Raw genomic sequence first — 19,949 nt, 5'->3', positions numbered from 1 at the left:
TTAATTATTTTAATAAAGTATTAAAATGACTTTAATGGAGCTTAGTGAAAATTAATATAGTCATTTTAATTTTAAGGGGAAAATAAAGTGAAAGAAAAGGAATATGAAGGGACAAGTAGAAGGAAAACAGAGTCAATGGGATGTGCTATAAAAGAACATTGAGAGACTCATTCTCATCATGCTTGGTTTATACTTGTTTATTATTTCTCGTGGAGAATCTTGGGAAGCTTTGGCTTTCAATTTTGAAAACTTGAGGATGGAAACCTTCAAAATTTCTTGGTGGATTCTATTAGAATATTGTAATCTTTCTTTAATGGTCATCTTAGTTAGTCTTAGTTTATTAGGTAGTTTCTATTTTTGTCTTTAGGTCACGATTGTTTCCTTTAGAAATGTGGTCTTTGTAAATCTATATAAGGAGTTTTCATCTCCTTTGTTTAAAACAACTACAACAACATCGATTTACCGTAACATGGTATTAGAGCAGGGTGATGGGATTTCGTAAAATTTGGTGAAATTTTTAAGTAAATTTGAGCCTCTTTTGATCTTTATTTTTTTCTAGAAAATTGCTTTTTGATTTTCAGAAATAAAATAGCTAGAATTATTTTATCAAACTTTTGTCATTCGTCATCAAATTTTTTTGCTGGAGATAGCAAGCTTGGTTAAGGGTTTTGATCTCGTGATTTCTTGGTTGCAACAAAAGTCAGATTTTTTAGGGTTGCATGTACTTGCATGTTTGTTGCATGTACTTGCATATGCTTACATGTTGCTTGGATGTACTAAATTTTAATTGGTTTTCATAATTTTTCCCCTTCAAAAATTCCTTATGGGTTTTCAATAAATTTTCCCTCAAAAATTTCAGATTTTGTAATTTGTAAAGTTGCGTGGGATTCCTTTGTGGTTATAATTTTTTCCTCGAAAACTATTTGGTGGGTTTTATCATTTTTCCTAAAAATGAAGCTTTGTATTCTATTATCCGTGTCTTAGATTCTGTTTGGTTTTGATTAATTTTTAACCTAAAAAATTATGCTGGTTTTGATTGATTTTTCACTTCAAACATTGTGTTCAGTTTTTCTATTTTTTCTTCTAAAAATTTCGCCCTTTTGTAGTTCATTTTGGGGCATCACAGTCGTCTGTAGAGTTTGGAAGGTTTGTCGATTTTTCCTCAAAATCATACTAGTTGTTCTCAGTGTTTGTCTCTGTCTCCAGGGAAGAGCAGCTCCGTTATCCAACTTCAGGTTGGATATTTTATGATGATTTCTGGTCAGATGTTTTGTTGATTCTAGGAGGGTTAGTGGCAGAGTCAGTGGCAAGCTCTTGTATCTTGTTGCAAACCATTATTGAAGAAGGGGGCACCCTTCTCTATTCTTTTATGGACAAATTTTGACTTCTTGGTCATTAACATTTTGCAGATCCAGGGAAACTCTTAGCAACAACAAAATGTTTTAATGAATTTGTGGCCAAAAGACATCAGTTAGACAATGTCCATTAAGGGAGGGTATTAGAATAATATAATGTTTCTTTAATGGTCATCTTAGTTAGTCGTTAATTTATTAGATAGTTTCTATTTTCATCTTTAGTTCATGATTGTTTATTTTAGAAATATTGTCTTTGTAAATCTATATAAAGTTTTCAACTCCTTTGATGCAGGAGCATCTTGCATGGGAAAATTATTGAAAAAAAATTGAAAAAAAAAAAAAATCTGGAGGAGAGAGAAAGTGACGAAAATTAGAGGAGACATAATAAAAAAAACAATAAAAAGGAGAAAAGAAAGAAAAAGGGGATTTCTATTTTCAAGGTGCATAGGTGGCATAATGGAAAAATAAAATAAAAATGGTTGTCATTCCATTCATCGAGGTGTGTGGGTAGAATTCTAGAAAGTTGTGGATATTGTAGAAAGTTATGGAAGTTGTAGAAGGTTGTGGATATTGTGTAGGTGGAATTCTAGAAGGTTGTAGATAAGTCATGTATTGGGTGGTAAGTGCCTATTTAAGCAAGGCATATGAGCATTTCTAATCAAGCTCGAGAAGTAGAAGCTAGAAGGCGTGAAGACTTCAGGGTGTGAAAGCTCTAAGGTGTAGCTCTTCAAGTAGAAGTTCTTGGTGAAGCTCTTGGTGTGAAGACTCTTATTTGGGATTTCTCTTATGTTGAAGAATTTGTAAACTTCTTGTTGAAGAGATCATATCTATGATATCATCTTGTGGATGTTGTAAGGATTTTCAAGTATAATAAAATTGCTTGTGAAGCATTTTTAAAAATTTCTCTTGGTCTCCATATTGTTGCATTCTTGGTTATGAGTTGGTAAGGGTGGTGTGGCCCTTTATCATCCTTTGTTTAAAACAACTACAACAACATCGATTTACCGTAATATATTGGACATTGATCCAATTCATCTTTGGAGGTGGATTTGCAACAGAGTTTACAGTTGAGAAAATTGTGAAGTTTTCATCCGAAGATAATTCTTGCATTAATAGAGGTATTCATATCTCTATTTCAGTATGAAATTATATGGTTTCCAAAATAATCTGTTAAATGGATAGAAATCTATCACATGCAAATTGTTGTTTAAGTGCTTGTGGCAAATTTGGAAAAATGTGGAGCAAATATCTACAGGGGATATTTCAGTGGTATCAGATCTGATTCTTTTGCCAGCCTGTGAGGTTTTATGAGTGGCATACAATTTCTGAGAGCCTGCGGATTAATTCTGAATAGAATATTTTCTGGACGGTTATTCTTAGTAGGCAAACGAGCTCATTAATTTGACAATTTCCTCCTCTATTTTAGAGAGAGTTATTATATTATTATCATGGTGCAATATTATTTCTAATCTAAGGAGGGTGCAATAACAAATTACATTGCAATGTCTATTTATTATATCTTGGGCATGGTTTATACATGTTGGTGGGCCTGTGGCTTAAACATTTAAGTTTGATGTCTTAAGTATGTGGAACAGTTTATATGGGGGGTTAACAACATCGATGATGCCAGTAGCTAAATATATCCTCTGGCATATATGATTAAAGTTCTATTTGGGTGAATTACCATAGCTATATAGCTGGTGGGGAACTAAAGTCAGAATGGGTAAATATTCTTGTTGTGATTGATGAATGAGGTGGAAATAAATTGAGAAGAGGAAATTAAACATTAGCGGCAATTGAATTATTAAAACTACTTGAATTTCCTCTATCGTTATATTTTGGGGTTGGCATAAGAAATAAAGTGGAACTTTACATTCCACATTTCATATGGTAGCAGACAATATATATGTTGAACGGGTGGATAGAACACATGAATCAATTACGATTGGCTTTAGGAATTATAAACATTAAAGGTTGCAAACATCATTCCTTATTGCAAGTGCAAATCCTACTTGAAATGACTTCAAATCTAATATTTTATCAAGTCTATCTGTGTTTATGGTGGTGAAAACTAGATCAGGCTGTAATGTAATTTTCTGTTCTGCATTGCAGTGCCATGTGAATGATTGTAAGTGTCCAGTCCATGATACTTTGTAGGTGGCAACCGTGAGGCTTCTTTCTGCACAGTATTTTGTGGTTGTTATCAGGGAACAAGTGATTCTATCATTGGGTCTGTTGTTACACAGAAGAAATGGGTCTTGGGAGTTTGGAGTGTTTTTGATTCCAGTGTACAAAAAGGAACTTTAGTACCTTTCTTGAGGGATGCATTACTAGTTTGGAGACCCGTTGAAAACTATTGTCAGGAAATTTCCCCAAACACAATAAGGGAGCTTTGTTGGAGAATCACGAGAGAAAACGATATAAAGTTGATATGGGCTGACTAGAAACATCACCACTAATGTAGTTTTTCTTCACTGTTGGGTTGGAGTGTATTCCTTTCTTAAGTTGAATGCCATCGGGTATGACCACCTAGGTAATGAGACATATTCTCTAATATAGTGGTATCTGTGAGTTATCGAGAGGTTTTCTGTAGACATTAAAATTGCATCGTTATTTGCCATGAATGGTAGAGTTGAATGCATATAGGTTGTGGTCTGGAGTTTGTAGTGATGCCGTTTCATTGCTAGCCGGGCTGTTTTGAAACTCAGTGAACCTTCCCTAATACAAAGGTTCCAACATAGTAATTTCCACTTGAGAAAGTTTTAAGTGTGACCTTCAGTAATTATATATGAGAGTGACAAGGGTGTCACCAGTTGATTAAAAGACTAGTGAACGCTACAGATGTTATGGTTGGTGAAAACCATCCTATATGAATGCTGCCATATGCATATTTATATATAATTTGGGAAGTATTAAGTGGAAGTACATGGATAGAAAATTAGTGAAAGATATAGTAAGAATTCATAGGAAGTTCCCTGCAGTTATATTCTTTGTTATTCAAATATATTCTGGACAATATATTAAGGTCTGATTTCATGTTTTCTTCTATCGTGGTGTGAAAATTTCAGAATATGAACTACCTCCTTGTTTTCTATTGAAGCCTTGTTTGCAAATAAAAATATTTAAGCATTCTGAATTTGAAAGCTTGAACAAGAATAACTTATTGTGATTGATCCAAATTGTATCAGTAAACTAGCATGGAATGGCACACTTTGTTTTTTGAACATTGAATAATTTTCTTTTGCAAACTGTTAGACAAAATGATGAAGTGATAGAAGACAAGGAAACTTTGTAGGTGTTGGAAAAAAATTGGTGGACAAACAAGGGAGCATCTTACATATCTTGCAGCAAAATCTGTTTCAATATTTCCTAAGCTTTATATAATAACTGAAAGAAGTGTGCATCAGAATTTGCGAATTCTCAGAGAGTTTCTCAAAAAGAATATGAAGACAATGGCAGATTAGAAGGTATTTTTTTTCTCAAAAGAATTTAATGAAACCTTTAATGGTGAACAATTTAGGGACTTGCATAAAGAAAAAGAAGTAGGGAATTGTCTCTATGTTGTAGGTTTACACCTGAAGTCCATGAATTTCCTAGTGGTGTTCTCTCTAAGTTGGAGACCAGTCTGACTGGAGACTTCTAAATTGGGCTTTGTAGCCCTCAATGTTTGCTTTGGTCTGGCACAAATTTATGGAACATCGACCTAAAGATGCTAGACTTGCAATTGTTTTATGTCTTAGTGAGGTCACACAAATAATAGCTCTTGTAGCACCCTTTAATGATGATGTATCGAGGAAGGTTCTACAACCGATTGTGAAGAGCTTCCATGGGTTACATGATGGCAAAGGCCCTATTAGAGTTAAATCTCTATATTTTTGTTTCTCTCTGGAGATTTACTTCTATTTCTAATGGTCACTCCTCTTCTGTGTATCCATATTCTCGCTTTCTTCAATATGGAAACTTTCTCAGTCTCTCTTCAGAATGTTTCGACTTCCCTCTCTTTGTTTGTTATAGAAACATTCTTGTATATATAGATCATCTATGATCCTTGTTTAAGAACACATCCATTATTTTACCATAATATGCCCTACCTTTATTAAGAAGGCTAAGATTTTAGAAAATATGTCAGGAGTCAAATCATTTGCCATTAGGATTGATCTTGAATGTAAAGATTTGATTCTTCAAATGATTCAATGCGTCTTAACAAAAATCAAGAAACACCATCCAAATTGTGAGGGGTTGTATGCAAATTATTATGTCCTTATTCTTAGATAAAGATGATACTTGCAAGCGTTTGGAATCAGACTTGTTGGCCATTTGGAGAAGAGAGCATAACATCTCACCTATGGCTTTTGTGTTTTCAAAAGGGTTGATTGAGCAAAACATTGAAAATTTCAAAGAAGAAAATGACTAGAAATGAGCTTATCTCAATGGGCTTGTGGGTTGCAGGGTCTCTAAAAAAAAGTAAGAACCAAATGAGAAGAGAAAAGAATTGTTTTACATGCCAGGAGACTTGGACACCTGATTACATTTCTAAGGACCATAAGGAAGAAACGCCGGCCAAAGAAATTTGGACCAGTGTTGAAGGAGATAAATTCCACAATTTGGCTCCAACAAACTGACATAAATGCTTGTAAGGATATGAATTCAGCTGTGGTTATACGTAAGGGATATGCAAATTTTTTAATAGGTGACTTGAAAGTTGTTATTGATAAATATTTTGATGAGGATGGTTTTGCTCAAGGAGAGCATGTTGGAATATCAATAATTTTCCAAGGAAGAAAATGAATCTTCACGTGATGATGAATCATTTGAATATGATGATGTAACAATAGTTGTGGCCATGCATTCAGAGATGGAAGAAGATTTACCTAATAAATCTGAAATTGTTGCACTAGATGGTGAATTGCATATTGACCAAAGGGCTGTTCTAACTTGTGAACCCAAAAAATATCAAGATGTTGACATTCAAAGGGCTGATTTGGAGGAGTAATCAGAAAATGCATTTCAAGATGATGGTGTTGATACCAAAGTAACGAGAATCGGAATCGGCACGGCCGAATCGAATCGTGAATTGGGGGTGAATCGGCGATGAATCGGCAAATTTGAAAAAACCCTTTAAATGTAGAGATTTTAACAATTTAAGACTTATTTCATGCACCCTTTATTGAATATAACTTAAACACACTATAACATCATCAAATAGAAGTTGAAACTTAACATATATAAACATGGAAGTTTGTGTTTACCACATGGGGTAAAGAGTTTTTATAAGACAGCTTCACATCCAACACCTACTCCAAGTGCTTCAAAGCATATCACCCCTCTCGAAAGGCTTGCTCTATTGTTCTCTCCACCACAGACACTCCATGCCTGCAACAGCTTTCAGGTCTCATCAATTGGTGAGACTTCCCACGACTGATAACCGCAGTGACTGGGGGTCTAGGGGGCAACGCCCCCAGCGGGGTCGAGGGGGCAGCGCCCTCGCGGGGTCCTGGGGCAGCGCCTCGCGATACAGGGTGGGGTCGAGGGGCAGCGCCCCCGTCGCCAAAACCAAATTTGCACTCTGAAACCCACACAAAACTATATGGAACACAGTGTTTTTGTGATTTTCTTCTGATCCCACACTCTTTCTGGGAACCGCTGATGTTTTACTACCTGATTATGTCTTTCCCTTCCCTTGGGCATCATCCGTTATGCATTCTAAACATTTTTTATTTGTTGTCGTTTTTTTTTTTTTTTTTTTAAAATTTATAACCTATGGTTCTTCTTTTCTCTTCTCCTCTCTTCTAGTCATGCTTAACAATTAGAAGGCCCTTTAGGGTTATAACAAAGAGGAAAGGTAAAAAAGAAAGCAAAAAACATAAGTGATTTTTTTATTATTTCCAACTAAACATGCATGCTGTTGCCAGCCGATTTTTGGCGATTTCTAATGGTGATTCAGGCGATTTTTTGAGTGAATCGCCGATACATGCGATTTAGGCGATTCACCCGATGAAATCGCCGATCACGATTTCCGACTCCAAAAAAATCGGGGTGCATGAATCTAATCGCTGAATCGGCGATTCACGCTATTTCAGCGCGATTCTCGTTACTCTGGTTGATACACATACTTTGAAGGATCAGTTGAAGTTTACCGGTGGTATGGTTGTTGCAGCTTTAGTACGATATGATGAAACTCACAAGATCATTGAAGATCTCTACAGGAAGGCTCAAATTGGAAGGAGACAAAAGGGCACAGAATGTGATTTTTATTTTGCAGATTTGTAGGTTGTCAAAGTGGCTCTGGAATCAGTAACATCTGATTATACTTTCAGATAGGGATCATAGCTTAAAAATTGAATTACATGCTAATAAATTGGAGGAAAAGGAGGATGAGGCTAATAAGCTCATCATGAAGCTTAAAGATACATGAGATATTGGAAAGCACACAGATGGCTCTTCAAGGAGCAAGAGATCAGATTGTTGTAGCTAATCATTTAAGGGAGTAGGAAAACAAAGGAAGGACCAAGTTTATTAAGGAAGTAATTAAGGAACTTGACAACATACGACAAACTAATGATTTGGATAATCGTCCCAAAAAATCAAGCCATAAATGTCTAGACCAGGTAGAGTCTGAGTATGAGTTAAGAATACAAGAGAATATTCAATTGGTTGGCAATTCTTTGTTTGAGGTGGATGTTGATTGGACATTTGATAATCCATTCTTTGAGTTGGATGAAGGAGTTCTTTTTTAGTCCATTGATGGGAATGAAATTGATTGCATGATTCAGGACATAGATACAATTCCTAGTGATGAGATTTGGTTCATAGGATTGGAGTAGTGGATTAATTTCTAAAGTTAGTACTGCTGTCCACTTACTGATCAGCTTACATATGAGTTTAGATTCTAATCTATAGTTAAGTTGCATGGATTCTTTGGTTCAACGAATGAGTAGTTCTTGGTTGAGGGTGGATGGTAGGTATGATTTTGGTTATTATGGTCACTTTATAACATCGGGATGTGTGCTTTTAGATGATGCTTTGTTTGCAGTGAGTTGGGTTTGTTGGAATACTCGATTTTCCTACACTAGCATTTGGAGGCCAACTGTTGATGTCATGTTTTCATGCATTGACTACAGGGATAGTACTTGGATTGTGGTTGGCATGGAGTTTGCTGAGGTGGTCTCTGTTGTGTTACCTTGGCAGGATATATATCATGGCATTGATCCCAGGGCTCTTCAAGTTTTCAGACCTATGAGAGTTGTTATGGATTACACCAACAACTTGGGATCGGTTGATATTGTTTTTTAATGTGCCTATGTTAGGTGTTTTGCACATCCATGTGTGGTCATTTGGAATTGGAGAATTGTTTGGTGTTAATAGCTCTTTCAGATACTACCATCTCTTCATATTTGACAATTGTGACAACATGAGTATTTCGGATCCTGGTAGTTGTTAAGGAATTAACCTGGATAATCTACAGGTCTTCGAGTGCAAGTTGTGCCTAACTCTTACTATCATATACTCCATTATATGGCATTTGTAATTATTTATATCTGTTCTAAAGGTGCCAGCAATCAGAGTGGAACAAGTTTAGTTTTTCCTTAAACTAATCTTACTTAGTTTTAACTAATCTCTGCTCTATAGTTGCCGACTTTGGATATATTAATTACTTGTTAAATCTAAGGGTGATGTTCCTTAAGAGACATACCCCCTGATATGGATATATATGCTGGGCTGAGAAGGCAGTCTGGAGACACACAGTCACCTACAGTCTGATCTCCAGGTCTTCTTAGTCTTACAGGTTATCTGCTATAGTTCAGAACTCCAGTTCATACATATATCAGGATATACAGTCATTTCATCTGCACAATAAAATTCTGAAGACAAGTTTATTGTCAAGGTCATTCCTGTTCTTATCTAATCTTTGCATTCGTAGTCTGATCCTATTATCAGAATCTGCAGATAATTACCGTAGTGGTATATTTGGTACATTATTTCAATGGGGTTTTGATGAGTGGCTTCACAATTCTAGGAATGGTAATGTTTACATCAGAGTAGTACAACGGATTGGCCCAAGCATCATTCTTGAGGTTGATATGGAATCCTAGGCATTTTGTTTTAGTATGTAGGTGTAGATTGCTTGAGGGCAAGCAATATCTAGGAAGGGTGGACTATAATGTCCCCCTTGGGACATTATTATAAGTCAATTAAATAACTAAGTTTATGTTGTTTAATTATATCAAATTTAATGACAACATAATCTAATCATTTTAAAAATGTATTAAAATGACTTTAATGGAGCTTATTAAAAACTAATAAAGTCATTTTAATTTATAGAGGGGGAAAAAGTGATTGTGAAAAGGAATATGAATTGACAAGCAAAAAGAAAGTGAAGTCACAGGGGTACGCTATAAAAGAACATTGAGAGACTCATTCTCATCAAGTTTGGTTTATGCTTGATTATTATTTTCTCTTGGAGAATTCTGAGAAGCTTTGGCTTTGAATTTTGAAACCCCGAGGATGGGAACCTTTAGGATTTCTCAGTGGGTTGGACAAAAACCCAGTTCATCTTTGGAGGTAGATTTGCAATGGAGTTCACAATTGGACAAATTTGTGAAGTCTTCATCCGAAGATAATTCTTGAAGTGATAGAGGAATTTCATATCTATTTGGAAATAAGGTTGTAAAGTTATATATATTTTAATGAAAAATTTCATCTCTCTATTTCAGTCTAAAATTATATCGCTTTCAAAATAAGCTGTTGGATGAATAGAAATCAGTTGCATGCAGATTGTCGATTAAATTCCTGTGGCAAATTTGGAAAAGTCGAGCAAATATTCACGGGGGATTTTTCATTGTAACATTGGGCACAATTATAGGAGATGTAGACAATAATCAATGTGGATCACTAGAGCCATTTAAGAACTCACTAGATGGACTCGCTTGTTACTGGAGAATTAGTAGTCCAAACACAAATTGGCTACATCTAGGAACCATTTACAACTCATAAAAACTCCCATACAATATAAAATTATAAGTAGTCAAAATTTCTTTGATGAGTTTCTCAATGAGGTTAACATAACAAATTATTAAAATTTGGAAGTCATTGAATGGTTTTGCATAGTTTATAGTGCATTCATTATCTTAGAACCATTTGTTTCTTTTCCCTGGTTGTACAATTAAAAGTTACTGGTTAAAATTCCTCCAAGAAAAACGATTTATAGTCAAATCTAGTGTGCATAATGAGTGGTTGATAACAACTAAATCTGTGATATCTAATTGAAATCCAATGATCTATCTAAGAAATTATGAGCATTTGACCAGTGAGACAATTCAACCCTTTACAAGTTATCACTTTCCTAATAAGAGAGGAATTTCTCTCTTAATCTATCACAATGTATTTGATTAACTACTTTTTAAGATGTTGCACAAAAAAATGCTTTTAAAATAAACAAGTTAATCTACAATAAGACCACAGTGGAATTCCAGCTCTATTAAAAACCTGGTTGGTAGTAAGGTTCATATGGACAAGTTGGATATTGTCAATTAAGATTGTTAACTCTCTCTTAATAAAGTCATAAGTGGCAACCTCTGCAAATCTAAATCAACGGTTTGATCTTTATATGTCGGGGACATGATTGTTTACTTTATCAAGGTGAATGCCAAACTACTTCATCCTATCGTCTCTTATGGACCTAATCACAAAAAAGATGGGACCTTTCCACTAGACGATTCTCAATAAATCAAATACATCACAACTTTGTATATTATCTAACTTAACCTAGTAATAAAATATATATTAAAAGATATTTACTGTATCACCAATATTGTTCAATAGTAAACCTATTATGTCATATATTGTAGAGATAAGACTTCTATCAATATCTATAATGAGCTAAGTTGCATTTTCTCATTTGTCTGATTCACAAGATAAATGAATAATATATTATTTACAATTACTGGTCCAAGTATAGACAATTCTTACCTTAGTAGGTTTCATTCACCCAAGGTTTCAATAAGGGTTTTATTATGCTTGGTCATTTTAGAGATGTGGGCTCCAAGGTGCACTCCATCTTCATAGTGTTGCGCTTTAGCATCCATGTACATTGAATTTTTAAGAAGTGTTTGATCAGTTTAGTTAATTTTATTTTGTTTCAATTTTGTTTTAATTGAACATTTCATTCAAGCTATTAGAAACCTTTTTCCCGTCTCAACCTCTTCCTGGAAATATGCACGGTTTTTTCTTCCTTCTCTATGGTAGGAGGAGAAATTATGGTAGGGTGGGAAGAAATCTCCCGGGTAGTATTTATTACATATATAATTATATTTCCTAAAAGAATTTCTTTGAATTGAAACTTTATTTAAGGCTTTAAATGCCTAACTTCAGAAGAGATTTTAAAATTTCTCGTCTTTTTCCTAAGCTATTCTGCTTATCACTGTAGCCAAAGAAATTAAAAAGAAACACTTTGTAGGACACTTATTGAATATGTTCTTTGTTATAGCTATTTTTTTAATGAAATACTACCTATACTTCAAGGTTATTTTCCAATTCTCTTCTTCTCCCAGTGCAATTCCTTATGCATTGTAAAGCCCTATCTGCACTCTATTTGAATGGGAATTTTAATTTTATATTTCCACAGGTATCTGGCAAACCCATCAAATTTGTTGGACAAGGTGAACGCATGGAAGATCTCGAACCTTTCTATCCTGATCGCATGGCCAGCCGAATCTTAGGAATGGGAGATGTTCTCACATTTGTGGAAAAGGCACAGGAAGTGGTGCATCGATCTATACCATTCTTATTTGCATGATGTTGGAGAGATTACACAAATGATAACTATCTTGTAAGCATGCAATGTTAATTGCTTTTCTTGATAATGGTTTACAGATGAAACAAGAAGAGGCAGCTGAATTAGAAAATAAGATCATGCAGTCAAAATATGATTTTAATGACTTCCTTAAGCAGACCCGTTTTGTTGCACGCATGGGTTCTATGAATCGTGTGATTGGAATGATCCCAGGGATGGGGAAGGTATGCCACATTTCTTTCTTAAAAGCCTAACGGAGTATGCAGGTTCTCGGCAGGATGTGATCATGGTCATCAACTCTGAGATGACTTTTTCATATTCCTTTTAGTTTAACTGATTAGATGGTTGGATATTTTGCTAGAATAAGATGGTACTTGAAAATTTCATAAAGCAAGACAAAACAGGAACACAAAATGATAAAGGGAGGGGACATCATTAAGAAATCATTGATTTCTTCCAAATCTGAATTAAGATCTTAGATTTTGTAAAAGAAAATGTGAATTTACAGTCAGTTTATGCATGATAAACAGGTAACCCCATCACAGGTTCGTGAGGCAGAGAAGAGTCTGAAAATGGTAGAATCAATGATCAATGCAATGACTGAAGGTATGGTTTCTTCCGAGGCGTACTGTACTAAAAGGAATGGTCATTAATTCCTGGCTATATAGTTCGGGATGGGCTTCTAAAAAAGAAACTGTTAGTAATATGCCCTCTAGATCATTCTATACTGGTTTGCGAATGTTTTTTTCTTACCAGTGATGCATTTATTTTATGTTTTGTTACTGACCCCTGGCCTATATAGAAGATAACTGCTATTACATTTTCAAATGTGGAGGAAATAACCAAGATCTTTCAGTTTTAGAAATTAGGAGTCAATCATTGTATTTGAAGAATTAAAAGTCAAAGATAGCAGCTAATTTTAGTGAAAATGCATAAGTGAAGAAATACTGTGATTGGAAAAGGCAAAGATAGCTGTCAGAAATGGGAAAATGGATTCTATTTGTAAGTTCAAATACCTTGAGTGACATACCTTTCGAGGGTCATCATTTATTTTGAAAATAATGAACATTGATGGTATTGCAAACTTCAAGCAAACATTTAAGTAATCATGTTGAAATTTGTTTTGCAAGTGAATAAATGTAGAGTCATCAAATTCTTGAGCAGAAACCAATTGTTATTCTTCGAGTCTGTCACAACATTGAAAGGCTGAAAAGGTTTCTGGAGAATTATTTCCCTATAATGTTGTTTAAAGGGAGATCAGATGAAATAAATGAACATGTGTTATTGATATCAACCAAAGCATAATGTTAGCTACAAATATTCACAAAATCATTTAGATTCAATGTTCATGATGTAGCTTTGCAATCCTAAGTGGAAGCCTCTGAAATAAGGAGTGTTTCAGATATCAATATTATGACAGTAAATACAGAGAGCTGGTAAATGTGGTGTTTGGTCAAGCTGATTGCTAAAGGGTTGGGCTATAGGTGGGATTCCATATGCGAGGAGGGATTGGTGCAGGGAGGAACAAGGCATGTGGATGGAGATTTATTGCTCTTTGTAAATGCGTTGTCTGAAATTTATTGCCCAAGATGTGGGTCAATTAGATTTAGCTGATAGCTTTGAGGCATGTCTAACCTGAGAAAACAGGTTTTATGGTTAGATTCATTAAGAAGAGATTTCATTAATTACACAGAAATATTGAATACATACTCTGTCGTTTGAATTTTCCATACATAAATTTGGACTTGTCTCCAGACCTCATGTGAGACCTACAACCAAGAGGTGAGCATGTTATCTTCTAGGCTTCTAGGTGCCATATGGCTGATCATTTGGCATGCACCATACATATATGTAAAGTTCTCTGTCTGCTTTAACATATCAAGTTTGTTTTGTGCTGCCTTTTTCAATAATTGTTTTCAGCCTGGTAGTCTCCCAGCAAGGTACATTAGGCACTCCTTTGTTGGCCGTGTGTTACATTGTATTACGGTTCTTAGTTCCATTGACTCTTTTGGCTACTTGAAAACATTAATTCAGTTTTCTTGATAATATTTTTCAATCTTCTTCTAAATGAGACCACGTTATTCAAATTCATATATTCAGACTTAAAACTCAAAAATGAAAAACCCAGTGTAAAAAGCATGGCAACTTTGCAAAGTAACTTTATCTGAAATTATAATCTCCTTGGACTTTTTGTCAGATCATTGAATTTTTCATTTTTTTGGAACATTACATTTTTTAATGCTATAAAATTATCCAATGTATGAATTTCTAAATGTCAAACATGCAGAAGAAAGAGCAAATCCTGAGTTGTTGGCAGCATCTCCCGCTAGAAAGAGAAGAATTGCTCAAGATTCTGGCAGGACACCGCAACAGGTGATCTGATGCATACACTTTCATTGTTTAAATTCTGGTTGTTCTTTGAGAATCGTCAATTTCAGAGGTGGATCAGAGGACAAAAGGTTTGGGTATATAGTGTTTGCTAGTGTCTTCATATTTTGATTTTATGAATGGTTTGGCTCTGAAAATAACTATTTATTTTATATTGAAAACATTTCAGAATTAATGGTACAATCATAATTTTTTTCTCCACGGTATATATATTGCAAACACTAACAGTTGTATTCTGCTCTCTCATGCTCGACTGCATTTGATGCTTGTTAGGTGACCCAACTTGTTGCACAACTTTTCCAAATGCGGTCTCGCATGAAAAATTTAATGGGCACCATGAAAGGCGGAACTGCTCCTACTCTTGAGAACCTCAATGAGTCTCTTAAAGCAGCAGAGAAGGTTCCTCTTTATCCTTTCTGTACTTGTCTCATATGCTTTGGATTTTCTCTTTAAAATAACAATTTTAAATTTGAATTGCCATTTTATCTGTGGATTTGAAGTTTTGGCACTGGTTTGAGTGGGGTAAAATTCAAAATTTCCCACGTGTATATGCTCTAGTAGGTCTATGGCTGTGATTGGAATATGGAATTACCATTCCAAATAATGCATCAGTTAGGGCATTCCAACAGAGGGCTTCACACAAATCTAGATAATAGTTCCAAATAATGCATCAGGTAGGGCATGCCATTAGAGCGCTTCAAATAATTATAGATATAAGATAGTATTTATCAGGTTGTCTAATTAAATTCAAATTTTCAACAACACACATGGAATCTATTCCAAAAAACTGAACGTTTCAACACTATTCATGAATACTGCATGATTTAAATCCCCTTTATGGAATGTTCATAAAATATGTAATTTTTTGGGTATTTTCTAGTTCTTTGCAATATTTAAATGTTAATGAAGTCAACAAGCCCACATCAAACATTTCAAACTAGATGCTTCATATGATTATATTTGTATTGAAAGCTAGCAATGTTTTGATTAAGTAAAAACAGGTTTTAAAGGACCCGAAACCTTTACATCAACAGAAGTCTAGAGATAAGCATGAGAACAGAACAACAAAGAAAAGTATCCTAAAGCAACATGAGACAGACCTCCAACAAAAACATCCAAGAGGTCACAAAAGACAAAGCTGGAAAAAACAGCAAAAGTACAGCAAAGGAATAGCAACCGACCAGCTAAGAAGTATTTATCAGGTCAACAGCCTGATCCACTAGAGTTTGCATTTTTTCAGCAGCAGCCTTCACCTCGTCCTTCTTACTGATCTCCTCATTCTTCTTAGAGTGAGCACGGGTACGTTTACTTGGTCCCTGAGTATCAGCCCCTGGAGGGGAATCCTGGCCCTTATCAGGTTCATTCCTCTTCAAGAGAATACTCACATTGTCCACCAGTTGTTTGACCAGTTTCTCCATATTACCCATCCTAGTTTCCAGTTTGGACACCTTCCCCTGAATGCTGCTAATATCCTTATCCATGACCCTTTGTTTAGCTTCGATCACTGGAACCTTCTGCATGAGATTTTTCACTTCTTCAGCATTCCCTGTAACCTCCGAGAGCTTGTCAATATGCTGGCCTAAAGTTTGCTCCCCTTTAGAAGTTTTGCTCAATTGTTCCATTTCCTTACCTAGCAACTGCATTTGCTGCTTGAGGAAACCAATCTCCTTCAGAATATAACCTGGGTTGCCGAATAAACCCTTAGAAGACTCTCTTCCACCTTTAGTTTTAGCACCCAAATTTGACATATGCCCCTGTTCTCCATCATCCTCATTGTCCGATTCCCCATTCTTCTTTGTATTATACCTATCCTCCTATTGCCTTAAGGATTTTCTATTCCTTTCCAACCGTTGAGCTAGAGGCTCATCATCAGAAGGAGGAGAGACCCGCTCATCTTGACGGCCTTTTCCCTTTCCTTTGCCACCACTCCTCTTATTGTAATGGTCTCTGACAATTTCCTCCACAAAGTCACTTTTCCAGTCACAGTCAGAATCAACATCCTCAACAGTCTTTTTCTTCTTTTTTGAGCTTCCACCCAAGTCCTTTTTCGAGCTTACCATACCCCCTTCAGCTTCATCTTGCATCTCAGAATCATAGCCCTTTTCCTCAACACTCCCCTTCGTATCCTAATCAGCCCCTTTCAAAGTCTTGGGTTTTAAAACTTTTTTGGATTTTAACAAATCCATAATCAAAACCATGAGACCCGCATGGCAAACATGCTCTCCATTTGAGTCATTTTGAATGGCCTGGGTAGAAACACTAAGAGACTGCAGAAGGTAAAAAGGAAAATTGATCCTAACATCATGTCGGAAATGATTTGCCAACATAAAGTGATAACCATACAATTTTGTGAATCTCCCATCCAGAGTCAAGTATTCCATAATCATAAAGAGAACAAAAGGCCAAGGACAAGAAACAAAGGCTGGGTTATAATACAAGTTACCTATTTTAACCAGCCGATTTCTCTCTTGTTCTGTCTCAACAAAGTCATCAATAGCCTTATCCAATAGCTTCCTTTCCCTATAAAAATTTATCCTATCCATATCCAACCCTGTAGCCTCCGCAATGACCTCTTCGGTGATATCCATACGCTGGCTCCCGACCATCACAGAGCCATCCTTTCATGATTTAACGAACTGTGTGTAATTGCAAGATTATTTCCTTTGAGCATTTCCATGTAACCGGTGAAGTTGCCACGCCTTAGAATGTCCCACACCTTTGGCTTGTTCTTCCACTCTGCGTAGCTAGGTGGCTCCACCCTTTTCCTCTTTCCCCCCATAATCTCTGAGCCGAATTCACTAGTTTTCTTTCTCTGAAAACCACAAAACTCTCTGCGAACACCACAACCGAAAAGAGGGAAGGAAGAAACCATTCAGAATCCATGTGAAATGCCCACCTTTCTAAAAATTATAACCCACCTCACTCCAAAGGAGTAAATCTCATAATTCATTGACAACATCATAATTAAAGAATTTTTGCTGAGATCTCCATTTATCATGATTGACATGATCGTGGCCATCTGGAGGTAAGGTATCATATGACTCCCAAATGATAATATGATCATTTAAACACGCCACATTCGAACGCCACATTCGAAGCCCAATCAGCTAAACCATTGGCTTCTCTATAGTTATGAGATATAATGCAGTTTTGGAACGAATTAATAATGTTAAAAGCCTTGGAGATAATATTACTAATAGTCCACGAAGGTGGATTAATTTTATTTAAACAATTAATAATGTTGAGGGAGTCACCTTCAATCCATGTATTCTTCAAATTCATACCTTTGGCATAAATAAGACCATGAAGAGCAGCAGAAGCTTCAACAACATGATTAGTTTGACTCCCTAAAGGTATAGCCATGCCGCCAACAAAGTCACCATTAGAATTTCTAATAACAACTCCGCATCCTGCAGTGCTCGGGTTCCTTTTCAAGGCCCCGTCAAAGTTAATCTTAAACCAATTCAGCGGAGGACAATCCCATCTAGCATTATCCTTAGGGTTAGGATCCTTTATACTCATATACTCAAACTCATATTCGAGTTATTAAGCATCCCATCTTCCCACTCATTACAAGGTTGCTGTCCAGAACCACAAATTTTAATGTTTTCAATCAAAAGGACCTTGACTTTGTGGAAAACCTGAGCAGGATTGGAATACACCCCTCTAAAGATCCTATCACTGTGCTCCTTTCAGATGCCCCAACTATGTAAGGAAGGATAAAGTCCCACAATTTAATGATCAAAGCATTCATGGAAGGAGCCTTCCAACTAGAAAAGAACAGCTGGATGGTAGCATGGAAAACCCAATCCACATTCAATGAACTCCAAATTTTTATCCCAGACCTTCTTTGTAAAGGGACAATGTAGCATAATATGATCCACCGATTCCCCATCATTCTTGCAAAGAACACATCGATTAACAATGATGAAGCCTCTCTTCTTAAGATTGTCAAGAGTAAGCTACAGCTGGAAAATCTATTAACATATATTACTTAGAGCGATCTCAAATAAAAATACGGTTGCAACAGTATTTGTAGCAGAATCCATAAACTCTGTACATTATAATTGATAGCATAAATTCTGAAACACTTTTTTATCACTGAGTTCCCAATTTGGGAAAGATAAGTGTATACAATGAGATATAAGCATCTGGTCTTCAATGAGGCAGTGAATAACCCTTTTTCAATGTGAATAACACCACTTTTGACTATCATAAAAATTATCGACGCATAATAATAATATATGTATAAAGTATAAACCATTTCATATGGCTAGTTTGATGCTTTCGTGACAAGCTAAAGGATTGACATTGAACTTTAATTAGTATCAAAGTCATATTATAATGATTCCAAACCTATCTAGTCATGTAAATGGATATTGTCATGATGTGTATTATATTTTGATAAAAATAATTCTTTTAATATCATATGTTTAGAATGATTCAAAGGGTTCATTGAGCTTCTCATTCACATGTGAATTAGACATCTAATTGTGCACATTTTTTTGTTTGTTTCAAGTTCAAAATTATGAATTTATCCCTTGATTTACAATCCATTTTTGGAGTCATGGACAATCCATATATGACACGATTACCTTGTATGTTAATTGTGTTATAGTAAATTTCTTTTTTAATATTTATAATGTTAAGGTATTCTCATCAAATATGTCAAAGGCATTACATGATGTTGGAATAATAATATTGTCCTTTTGGATTTTTATGTGATGGTGGTAACAGGCTTTAATAAATAAATTCATTCTTTATATTTTGCATGTTTATTTTTCTTTTTAAGTTGTTATTTAAACTATGGTTTTGAAATACATGTACAGGTTCCCCTAGGAAAAGCAAAGCGAAGGAGGAATAGAGTATGGTAAAACGTCTTTCTAGGGATTCACCATAATCACTCAAGAAAAGTAGGTGGTTGTACAATAATATCCTTCATTTGTATAATGCCATTTTTTAATTTCTGATAAACATGTGTAAAGGGTCTTAGTCCCTTAAAACCAAGCATGTAAGACTCATTATTCTTTTCCAAGAAGCAAAATATTTTTTTTGTATATTATTATAATAAAAATATTCGAAAAAAAGAATAAGAATATGAGGGGAATCAACGCATTATTACAAGAAAATACTCAAAAAAGAAAAAAAGAAAAAGAATAAAATAAGGGGAATCAATATATTCTCACACCTCCAATGTTTAGAGAGAGGGCATTATAAGTTATTTATTGCCTTGCCCTTTATCGTCAAAGTACATTATCAAGATTTAATACAATATGGCCTAAATAATTGTTTTCAAAACTTATATCATTTTGATCTTTAGGCATTATTATTTTCCATTAACCCATCACAACAAATACACATATCATAGTTGGAATAAGCATACGAGGGGCTTCTTGATGGCAAATCGATAAATT

At 35.2% G+C, this 19,949-nt stretch overlaps 1 protein-coding gene across 1 annotated transcript in view; it reads left to right on the top strand.

The window, feature by feature from the left end:
• The window catches only part of CPSRP54 (chloroplast signal recognition particle 54 kDa subunit), a 121,047-nt gene extending 101,455 nt beyond the window's left edge, over window positions 1-19,592 (top strand). Inside the window, exons 9-14 of the mRNA XM_089831690.1 lie at window positions 11,980-12,117; window positions 12,228-12,371; window positions 12,678-12,753; window positions 14,435-14,520; window positions 14,809-14,934; window positions 19,365-19,592. Of these exons, the coding sequence (XP_089687816.1) occupies window positions 11,980-12,117; window positions 12,228-12,371; window positions 12,678-12,753; window positions 14,435-14,520; window positions 14,809-14,934; window positions 19,365-19,409 (615 nt within the window). The 3' untranslated portion in view covers window positions 19,410-19,592. The remainder of the gene's footprint in view (window positions 1-11,979; window positions 12,118-12,227; window positions 12,372-12,677; window positions 12,754-14,434; window positions 14,521-14,808; window positions 14,935-19,364) is intronic.
• Window positions 19,593-19,949: the final 357 nt, after the last annotated feature.

Source organism: Cupressus sempervirens, chromosome 5 (genome assembly GCF_028749045.1).
Source record: "Cupressus sempervirens isolate cs-2001-9-10 chromosome 5, ASM2874904v1, whole genome shotgun sequence".
NCBI classification, from domain to species: Eukaryota; Viridiplantae; Streptophyta; class Pinopsida; order Cupressales; family Cupressaceae; genus Cupressus; species Cupressus sempervirens.
The sequence above is the reverse complement of the archived record's forward strand: the minus strand, read 5'-3'. Positions and strand labels throughout refer to the sequence as shown.